General features: G+C 32.1%; 2 protein-coding genes across 5 annotated transcripts; one reads left to right on the forward strand and one right to left on the reverse strand.

The window, feature by feature from the left end:
* The first annotated feature begins 783 nt into the window (after positions 1-783).
* On the forward strand, positions 784-5,300 carry LOC116778733 (sequestosome-1-like). 3 transcript variants are annotated; one of them, XM_032672743.2, is made up of 8 exons: positions 784-914; positions 1,449-1,625; positions 1,710-1,868; positions 2,171-2,343; positions 2,422-3,088; positions 3,169-3,294; positions 3,909-4,031; positions 4,731-5,300. In XM_032672743.2, exons 2-8 carry the CDS (start codon positions 1,451-1,453, stop codon positions 4,874-4,876), a joined length of 1,569 nt encoding a protein of 522 aa, XP_032528634.1. In that variant the 5' UTR covers positions 784-914; positions 1,449-1,450; the 3' UTR covers positions 4,877-5,300. The 3 variants fall into 3 exon arrangements, with proteins under 3 accessions (XP_032528634.1, XP_032528635.1, XP_032528633.1); XM_032672744.2 differs by having other exon boundaries at positions 900-1,042; XM_032672742.2 differs by having other exon boundaries at positions 910-1,052.
* Positions 5,301-5,337: 37 nt separating this feature from the next.
* On the reverse strand, positions 5,338-7,445 carry LOC116778734 (exosome complex component RRP42). Of its 2 annotated transcripts, none has more exons than XM_032672746.2 (6): positions 7,264-7,443; positions 6,993-7,189; positions 6,687-6,852; positions 6,240-6,419; positions 5,840-6,069; positions 5,338-5,461 (listed from the first exon to the last, which is right to left on the reverse strand). In XM_032672746.2, the coding sequence occupies exons 1-6, from the start codon at positions 7,318-7,320 to the stop codon at positions 5,359-5,361; spliced, it is 933 nt and encodes a 310-aa protein (XP_032528637.2). In that variant the 5' UTR covers positions 7,321-7,443; the 3' UTR covers positions 5,338-5,358. The 2 variants fall into 2 exon arrangements, with proteins under 2 accessions (XP_032528637.2, XP_061385700.1); XM_061529716.1 differs by having other exon boundaries at positions 5,349-5,458; positions 7,264-7,445.
* Between the last annotated feature and the right edge of the window lie 3,406 nt (positions 7,446-10,851).

A 10,851-nucleotide genomic window follows, 5' to 3' on the forward strand; every position in this document is an offset into this window, starting at 1 on the left:
AACTATATTTTTTATTTTTCACTATAATGTTGGCAAAATTTGGCATAACATTATATTTTAGAACTGTTTTTTGCATTTATTGTTTTTAAGTAGTAACTTAAACATAATATGTCTTAAACATGTTATACTTAATAAAACTAGATAGTAATATAAATAAAACTAAGATTTTCGGATATAGTACGCGGTTTTTATTATTTTAAAACCACATACTCCCGACGTTTCAATTCTACTAAAACACATCATATTTTGTGGCGACTTAGTCATTAATTTCAAAGGTTCTTCTAAAATAAGTCAATATTTCATCCAGTTTTTCTAAAAGCTCATAATCATTACAACCTCGGTATTTTTTTAAGAAACATTAACTAAAATTATTGATACTAATAGAAATGCAACATTTAAAGTAACTTCGTTTCATTAGAATAAATTGTCATTAGAAAAAATTTTTGTTACATAGAATATATACTTCCAGTAAAATTCTTTTAATTATTCAAAAATTACGGTTTTATTTATCATAAAAAGCATGGATGCAAAAACTCTGTATTGCTTTTAAATGTGGTTTGAAAAGTAACAAAGAAATTTAATTTATAATTATTTAAAATAGCAGTGCTTATATTATTTCTTTATTTTAATTTCTACAAGTGTATGTTTTATGTGCTCTGAATACAATTTAAAATTTTTGGGTTAAATAAGTATAAAGGTTTAATATCCACTTTCATAAATTATATTTTTTTAAATATATTTTTTTATATTGTAATATACTCTGTCTTACTTTTTGAATTATGACATTGACAATTTTGCTTTGTTTAGTACGTACCTACCTAATTGTTATGATTACATATCACTATTGCAACATATTTACTTCACTTTAGAAACGAACGGCCCTCTGTTCATTATTGACTTTTCTACAACGTTCGGTAAGTGGTGATTCACTCTGTTTATAAACTATATATGTAAGCAACGCGCAGGGAATTGCATGCAGTCGTGCTCGAGTATTTAGCAGAGCAAGCAGTATACTTTATATTTTGAAAAAGGATTTGTACAGGTATTCTTAGGTGACTTCATTTTTAAGTAATATACCTATATGTTAAAGAATAATTATTGGATAATTTAGTTAGTCCTTTCTCATTAAGAATTTTACTTTTGATAATAATCAATTTAATCTTGATTAGTTTTAAATGCGCAATTGATTCGTTCTATTACTATTTTTAGTATGAGAAGGTGTTTTCGTTAAAATTTTCATCAACAAAATGGCGTCCAAGTCAACTCTAATAAATAGGCCAATTTTGGCTTAAATAACTAATGATTTTTTATTTTGTGTCTTAAGTTATTGGACAATTTCAGTAAAACTTTTTTGTCCTTTTTTTGAAATTTTATGTTTATATGATTAAAGTTTATATGTATAAGAGGTACTACTACAGTCCTTTAGTCATATCTTCCAATAATTTCAGAAATGGGGGAGGAAATATTCTTCAAGGTTTATGTGCTATGGAAAAGCGGTCTTCCATATGAAGTGAGGAGATTTGGAATAGAGAAAAGTAAACTACCAAGTTTTTCTGTGTTAGTCCAAAGACTTCAGGAGATTATGCCTGATCTCGCTAAAGTCAAATATTCTGTTACATGGAGAGGTGTGTAAGAATGAATATATATAAATATTATGCAAAATCTTAGACTTGTGTTGTGTACTAACCATATTGTAATGAAAATTTTAGATGAGGAGGGAGATGAAGTGGTTGTCTCAACCGATGATGAAGTTAAAATTGCTCTCCTTAAAATGGCTGACTTGGTGAAGTTGCATATATATTGTGAAGAAAAACATGATAGTGCTGATACTCGCAATGTTGTATTTACAGCAGCAGCTGATGCTGGAGGTAAGAGGATGAAGTTTAAATAAACGAGATTGGTATATAATATAATATGTTTATTTATTTATCACAATTTTAAAAGAATAGAAATAAGAAAATTTTTGAAGACATGAAGACAAAGTCCTTGTATTTTATAATTTACATGCTGACTCATTGTGGTACAAATGTTAATATTATGGAGATCCACTATTGAAATTAACCAAAATTTATTTTACGTATAAATTGACTATTTAAATAAAACTTTATTTTACATTCAATACTTTTGTAATTAAATGATAATTTTGCATTGTTTGTATTTCTTTATTTAGCAAGCTCTTCAGCAGAACATTCTGGGGTTGTCTGTGACAGTTGTGATAATGCAGTGGTTGGTTTCCGTTACAAGTGTACTTCATGTATTGATTATGATCTGTGCACTAAATGTGAAGCAGCCGGAGCGCACCCTGAACACTGTATGGTTCGAATTCCAATGCCCGGCATGCCAGTAAGTTTCATTAACAGTATCCTGTGATTCAATATTTAGGAATTATTAGGAAAGATGATAATTAAGTTTTTTTTCTAGCGGTCAGTTATAAAAGAGGCTGTGAAGCATTCCCGTCATTTTTTGAAAACAGTTGCTAGTAAGATTGAAGAGGATCATTGTAAGAAGAGGCGCGATCCCAGCTCTGAGCGTAAACGTAGGGGTGAACACGGTCGGCCTCATGGCCATGGTCATGGGCATAGTCATCGTCACCGCGGCGGTCACGAGCATCAGCGGCGACAACATTCTAGTTGGTTCGACACCTTTGCCAGCTACATGAATGAGTTTGCTGATTTGACTGGGGATGTGAATATTGAAATTGATACGTCCTTCGCTAATAAAACTACCGACCAGGCAAACCAACCAGCCAAGGAAGCACCGTCGTCTTCAACTAAAGAACAACCTCAAGGCCCATCTAATCCCCAGAATTGCAACGTAATCAATATCCAAAAAATTCTGGAGAAGTTTTTAGTAGGTCATAACATTCCCCAACAAAAAGAATCTGCTTCAAATAATTTTGAAGCTCAAAATAAAGCAGAAGTGCCCGAAAACCAAAGTCAGGCGGCTGCTAATAATGACGTAGAAATGGGTCAGGGTGATAGAAAGGTACCTGAAGAAGATAAAGAAAGTGTAAAATCTTCTACATCCTCTGAGAAAGATGATACCCCTGATGAAACTGACAATTGGACTGTCATCAATGCAGAAAAGGGTATGTGTACACAGTTAATTTTTAACTAAAGTTAAAAATATTTTTGTTACTTTTATCTCATAGTTATTAAATAATTACAGATTTAATGGATGATGACAAGCTTAATGATCCAACACCTCCCATTGGGTTTAAACTGCCTGAAGAGTTTCGTGATCACTCAAAGGCAACTGGAGGGCTGTATCCTCCTTTAAATATAGCAACTGCCTGTGAGTTTTATTAGTATTTATATTATATTCACATCAAAAGAAGATTAGAAGAAGAAACACTTAAAAATGATTTTTATTAATGCAAAGGTAAAGTTTTGTTGATTAGGACAGTAATAAATTACAATCCAGGAAATCCTATCATAATCAGACTATTTTTAAAGATTGGTTTTTAGTGTATGAAACGGCTTTTATTTGTTTTGCTGCTCATGATGCTTGAGGTCAAATTTTAAGTCTGAATTTATACACACGTAACCCTAGAAAAAGGAAGAATTTTAACTAACAAAAGAAGGATGTGTTTGTGTGGAAGTAGTGGAACTGTTTTAAATTCTTATTTTACTATATGCCACTTAAATAACTCTATTCTAAGAACTTGCATTTTTAATAATTTTGGGCATGATAGTTTACATGTGAAAAAACTGTAATACAAGACTTTGCAGGTTTAATTTTCCATTTCCGCATATAAAGATGAATTTTACATTGAATGTTTTTTTTTTTTTTTATTTTCATTAAAAATGAAGAAGTTTGTTTAATAAATCATTTTTATACATCTCTATCAGGTTTATAATAGTTTTATGAAGATTTTTACCTGTTAAAAATATATATTTTTTGTTTAGCATTAAATCCCAAAGAGCCAGAAGTAAAGGAACCTGAGAGTTCAACAAATAAGCCTCAACCATCAGCACCAACTGAAAAACCAGAGCCTAAGCCTAAACCTGAACCGAGAAAACGCCATCCATGTAAGAGATCTTCTTCCACTTTTTAAGTATACTATAAGATTTAAATAAGCACTACAAATTATTTTCTCAACTATTTGTTCATTTTACGTAAAAGGAAATATGTTTTAATAATTTTTATACATATCTATTTCGGTCCCGACTAAAGAGATTGAGTAATTACAATAGTAATATATCAATAATTATTTAAGTTTTTTATCAATTGTTAGTTTCTATTGAATGACTGTTGACTATAAAACTGATAATATTATATTGTGAATAACATTAGAAACAATATTTTATATGGTTTGTCAGGGTAACTTTATCAGGGATTTAATGAATGTCCCCGTTGTTCATACTGATAACACTGTACTATTTGATAACATATAACAACCGTAATAGATTATATAGCAAATATTATATTAATAATAATTAAAATGACACAAAATGTTCATTAACATATTTTTCCATAAAATTACATACAAAGTATAAAATAATTTTGTTATTTAAAATTAAGGTGTGCTGTTGAATGGAAAATTTATGTGACCTTGTTGTTTTTCAACTAATAATTTTTTTTCTTATTAGTTTCTCTCGTTGGTAATTCTAAGGTTGTATTTCTCGATATTATTTTTAAAATGATATTCATGATTGTTACATTGTGTACCGAAACAAAATAAACATAAAAATAAATTAACATGACATATGTATTTTTGTTATTTCCAGTACCGCATATTGATGCAGCAATCGATCAAATGTTGGCCATGGGTTTTACCAATGAAGGTGAATGGCTGACACAGATTTTGGAGAACAAGAATGGCAACATCGCTGCCGTGCTTGACCTTTTGACACCAGTCAACCCCAAAAAGTAGATGAATCTCTACGAACTACTACAGTTTCTTTATAAAAGCAATTGTAGCGTTTTAATCTTGCCTATAAAACATTTAAGCATACTTATCCTCCAATCATATTAACATTTATCATAGTCGCAGTTTATATGGGATTAAGGTTGGTCTTAAATTATATTCCTAAGACCTTAGTTGTAGGCACCATGTTTATTACACTATAAAATATATTCTACTATATCTAACAAATTAGAGTTGTATTCAATTGAAAAATTTCCATATGGAAAGTATCTATTATATTTATTGGAAATTGCTATTTATAGCATTGTATTAACATTCCTGAAAAATATTACTATTTTATTGTGATATATATTGTGATTTGTTTGACTAGAAAATTATTTTAAGAGAAGGTAAAATGTATTCGCTAATAAAGGTTTCAAGGTTATAAGAATGTTTTCTTTGAATATCCCAAAAAGAAAAAAAAAATAAAGATTGCATAAAAAATCTTTTTATTTAAAAAATCCATATGAATGTTTTACAAAGTTTGTAATGTCTTGTCTTTCTCTTAACAATGCTTTCCCTAGAGCTTCATCTAAATACTTGGCAGCACTTCTGAAAAGGAATTATTTTATTGTTGAAGAAAAATATTACTATTATTAATTATTAGTTTTCATATTATTTATTTTTGAAATGCAATATTACAAAAAAATATATAAATATCAGAATAAAAATTCACTGAAGTATCTGACTGATAACCAATGATAATAAACATTTCTATAACATGTGAAAATATTAAGAAAACTATTATATAGTTATATTGAAAATATTAATTAATAACCAATTTCACTTGAAAGAAGTTAATTTTTAAGCAAAAATAATTGCAATAAACAAAGTTAAGTAGTTTACAAAAATGATTATTAGTAATTATTATATTTTGTCCAAATAGTTTTATTAGGTAAGTGTTTTAATATGTATATTAATTTTACTCACATTCCTTGTTTAATAGCATTAGTCAGTGTCTGTGGAGCTACACTGCCAGGTCCATTCATTGCTATAGTGCTACATTTAGAAATATGGTCGTGTAATTTACTTGCGTCTTCATTACTGAAGTAGCATTTTGGGTTGCCGGTTACACCAACAACCAGGGAAATAACACTGCAACTCTCCTCTTCAGCTGACGGATCCACTACACATTTTTCACCAATTTTACACAGTGTAACCTGAGAAGTGATTAAGTAATGTGAAGATTAAATTCACTATAAAGCAAAATATACAATTATTACAGTTAAAATTAGTTAATTTAACAATTTTCAGCTGAAACCAAGGTTTATATTTCTTTTGACTTTAATAAAGTACTCATATACAGGCAAACTATATGAAAAACACTTACTAGTAGCGGGGCAGTCCCAACTTCCAATAACTTGCTATCATAAGGATCATCCGATAGTTGCAAGTCTACATTCCCACCATCCAAAAGTGCAGCTTTAACAAAAGGTATCCTAGTGTTGAATAATGCCGCCTTCACTGCTAAAGATACAGCATCACACAGATTCCCACCACATTCTAATATCTGAAAATCATACATTTTTATATTAGTTTTGATAACATTTATAATCTTTTAAATATATAGGATATTAATTTTCTTTGTTTTCCATTATGAAAAAGTATATCATGGTTAAAAATATCCATATAAAAAGTATATAAAAGATTATGGTTATCAAAAAATACTATTAAACAATATTAAAAATATATTAATTATTCATATATTTATTAATTTATTTCAACAACTATATTGTAACCACATTATCTAGTTATATTAAAATGAATGAAAACATACTAATATGTCAACATAAAGTTTCCAACATTGTTTTCCTTCAAGTATACATAACTGTTTCAGATCAAATGCTTGTTGAGAATGGTATGCACGTTGCATCAAATTTGATATGTTGTTTGCAAGCTGTTCTCCTCCTCGGCCTTCAAATTCTGGTGTTGCATTTGCAGAACTGAAATAAATGATGAAGGCTTGTAACCACACTAGCGTGTTTAGCTAAAATAGTTCGCATTTATTAAGCAATAAATGTACTAGTTATCTTTTTGTTTTTGTAATATTGTTAAATAATCTAAATTTATCATAGTAAATTACCAATCCACAAAGAAATCGATTTTTCCTTGATTTGGTTTATCAGGTTTTGGTACATCTATTTCAGTTTTTACGCCAACTAGAATGTCCGTATTAGCCAGTCTAAGCCTCGCTGAGCCACTCGCGTGACTTACTACATCTGTCTCGAGTTCCATAGGCCGATAGTCAATATTGGATCTACCATCTGATCGAAAGTCATCCTGAAATTAAACATTGTTTGTTACCTGCCTTTTGATATTCGATATATATTTTTAGAATTGTTTTAAAAATATACTTCGATTCCGTGTAAAATGTACACTTTTTCTGAAGGGCTTAGAAGTAGGCCGGCCATTTATTTGTATTAAAAGTTTTGTAATTTGTAAAATCAATCTGAAATATTAATAAAGATAAATGAGACTTTTTTTTTAAACCAATGAACACGTGAAAACTTTGTATTGTTTACAATTTTTGACAACTTCATTGTTTGATGTTACAATGACAGTAGTGTATAACTGTCAGAGAATAGAGTAAAAATATGGTAATTATAATACATTTATTCATAAAAAATATCATTTATCATATTAAACTGTAAGATTAATATCACTTAACATTTCTTTATTTTCACAATTTATTATTAAAGATTCATAAAAAACTATGACACATTCAACCAGTGATATCACGGCACTGCTTTTTCTATAGTATCCTACTACTATTATAAAGGCGAAAGTTTGTAAGTATGGATGTATGGATGTTTGTTACTCTTTCACGTAAAAACTACTGAATGGATTTGAATGAAACTTTACCACAATATAGCTTATACATCAGAATAACACATAGGCTAAAATTTTTGAGGTTTTTAATGTGAGGTCGTAAAAAAAAACACATTTTTTGCGCTTACATTGCAAACGCTGACTGAATCCTACAAGATAGATCAAAACAATTTCCTACAGTATTGTACAACTTAAAAAGGTCTACAAAAATGTCCGTGATGGTATATGTTTATCTCTTAGGAATAACCCACAATAACCATTTTTTATCCTTTACTTTGTACGAGAAATAATGGCTTATTTACGAAGCGATTTTAAGCAATACTGTATTAATCCTTATCCAATTAAGTATCTTAAATACATTGTGCATTTAATAAAGATCAATATGGCTTTTTACAGCATGTAAATTAAATAAATATTTTCGAAGATATCACAGATTTAAAATGCAGAGTCATAGCAATTTCGGCGATAAATACCGTTTCGGTGATAAATACCGGCAGCGGCGCCAGGCGAACGGGGCGTGGGGGGAGCGGGGTAGGTGCGGTGGGGAAGAAGGGGCTCATCGCTGAGTGCGCGACCCGAACGCGGGCAGATGCGTGAGGGCAGATGTCGTTGACGGTTGTGTCCGTTTTGCGAATTTTCAAGGCACTAGCGATTTGATAAGAACGTATGGTCGCCTACTTTAAGTAATATAGGCCTAAGGTTAGTTATTGCCAGGTTTCTTTTTGGTTAGGAGTTACACGTACAAAAAGATACTTCATTTTTACGAATTACTTCATTGATAATTCAATTACTATATAGATAGGTTATTTACCGTTAATTATAACAAATTATATAAATAGGTTAATTATAACGAATTACTTCATTGATAATTGAATTACTATATAGATAGGTTAATTAAATAGGCAAGGATTGCATTAAAGTACAATCATAACAATAACTACCGTACTGTATTTTTTGGAAGTATAGAAACAACACGTACTTAAGAATTATGCCGCGAAAGCGTAAATCTAATCTTTCCCAAAGCTCTAATAAAGCTCGAACTATGAAAGTAGCTAGACTTAACGAGACGTTTCCACAAGCCGAACTGCGAAGGCTTAAACAAGCAGAGCGTGAGGCAGCTCAAAGAGCTGCTGAGACACCAGAGCAGTCCCAAGATAGACGTCGACAGCATGCTGAGTATCTAGCATCTCAACGGGCTGCAGAGACACCCGAACAGTCTCAAGCTCGACGTCAACAGAACGCTGAATATCTGGCATCTCAACGGGCTTCTGAGACACTCGAACAGTCCCAGGATCGACGTCGACAGCATGCTGAGTATCTAGCATCTCAACGGGCTGCGGAGACACCCGAAGTCCACGCGAACGAAGTCGCGGGCAAAAGCTAGTACAAGATAAGATTGAAATTAATAAACCTGACTTTTATTGTTTAACTCAACTAAACGATAATTATCAAAACAGTTTATTTTGGAATAGCTTCAGCCTCATTTAAATTTCAAATATTATTTATAATTGAAATGTACACTGTTTAAATTAAGCAATCGCTACTAATCATAATTAGATGTTTAGGATATCTTTTTAAAGACACGGTTGTTTGATGCAGAAATTTCAGTTTTCGTTAATATTGTTACTTTTTATTGTAATACAAAAATATTGTTGTTGGTTTCACAAAACTATGATTCAAATGAAACTTGTGGTTTTTGGATCGTAATCGTTTAACAGAATATATTAGTAAATTTATTCAATTCGGGGGATTAAAATAGTGTTTAATTTTTCCTGATAGTTGGAAAATAGGAGTGATAAACAAAAAAACAGGAATGGTAGACGAACTCTCAGTGTAGTATACCAAATTCATAATACTTAAATACATCAGACAATTTAAAAATTCAACGTATGGATATTTAAATCATTAATCCGACATTGCGGTGAACAGTAATGCCAAATGAAATAGATGACAAAAAATATATATAATGCTATTCAAGTTTTTCTAAAATAAATAAAATGTAAATGAATATGTGATACTGATTACAGTACCTTTTTTTTTTTAACGCAGTGAAAGGTTTCATACCTACTCCTCCGTCTCTTCCGTCTAGGGGAGACGGAAGATCTTATGTGGGATTCACAAGCCAGAAGGGCCTATGGTACCCACTAAAACACCATCGTTCACTCTCCTCACCGCCTGGTGGATCGACGTGGGAATCGTTCAAGGTATGCATCCGCGACGATCGGGCGGCAGGCCGCGAACGGCCACCTCCCCCCGAGGGCTCACTCAACGTGACAAGGAGCGTCCCCCCGCCTGGCGGGCTTGCTTAATCGCGAGAGGGTTAACCTCTTACCCCTCCCACCCAAGCCGACGCGGCCAGTCTCCAACCACCCACCGCCGAGCGCAAGCGTCCAACGGCAGACAGAGCGGAGACCGGCCATCAAACGACCCGGACCTCCGAAGAGGCCCTAGTTTTCGTTCACCGCATTCAGCGGCGAACGAAAACTAGGGACTAGAAAACTGATTGCACCGGTTACCCGGTGGGCGATGGGGTCGTCACGTCCCGACGCCAAACGCGGCAGCCGCGAACGGCCGCCTCCTCTATGGGCTGACCCTCAGCCCTGGACCAAGACCCCACAAGGAGGTCAAGGTCCTCCCCCCCCGTGACTGATTGCACCCGTTACCCGGTGGGCGATGGGGTCGTCACGTCCCGACGCCACTGATTACAGTACCTATTTGAAAGGGAGTGTTGTAATTGTATACGACTATACATATAAAATATTTGTTCACCGAAAAAACAGTTATAAGATTTTCCTTTCTTTGTAGTAACCCTTCTTTGGTACATAATATTCCCTTTTAAGTTTCTAATCTCGTATTCTTGTAACTGTAATTAAGATTTCATTCCATATCAAAATTTTGTTTTAATACGAGGATTGTTTATTAGGTAATATAAACAGTAAAAAAAATATGACCGCCAACCACTAAATGATGTTAGAGTACAAGAAGAAATTATGTAAAAACATAGAAGTCCTTAGAACAGGCAGAATAAAAAAGTTTTAAATAAATTATTGCTCAGCAAAAAATTATGAAGGTGATATTTTACATTTTTTTATATTTATAGCTTTTACCATAAG

This window comes from Danaus plexippus, chromosome 6 (assembly GCF_018135715.1).
Source record: "Danaus plexippus chromosome 6, MEX_DaPlex, whole genome shotgun sequence".
NCBI lineage: Eukaryota > Metazoa > Arthropoda > Insecta > Lepidoptera > Nymphalidae > Danaus > Danaus plexippus.

Bases quoted from the DNA above. Each gene is read 5' to 3' on its own strand.
- LOC116778733 (XM_032672743.2), top strand. From the start codon at position 1,451: ATGGGGGAGGAAATATTCTTCAAGGTTTATGTGCTATGGAAAAGCGGT. The intron at 1,626-1,709 runs GTGTGTAAGAAT...TGAAAATTTTAG, and splicing joins ATATTCTGTTACATGGAGAG to ATGAGGAGGGAGATGAAGTG. The intron at 3,295-3,908 runs GTGAGTTTTATT...TTTTTTGTTTAG, and splicing joins TTTAAATATAGCAACTGCCT to CATTAAATCCCAAAGAGCCA.
- LOC116778734 (XM_032672746.2), bottom strand. From the start codon at position 7,320: ATGGCCGGCCTACTTCTAAGCCCTTCAGAAAAAGTGTACATTTTACAC. The intron at 7,190-7,263 runs GTATATTTTTAA...GTTTAATTTCAG, and splicing joins ACATTTTACACGGAATCGAA to GATGACTTTCGATCAGATGG. The intron at 6,420-6,686 runs GTATGTTTTCAT...TATGATTTTCAG, and splicing joins AACTTTATGTTGACATATTA to ATATTAGAATGTGGTGGGAA.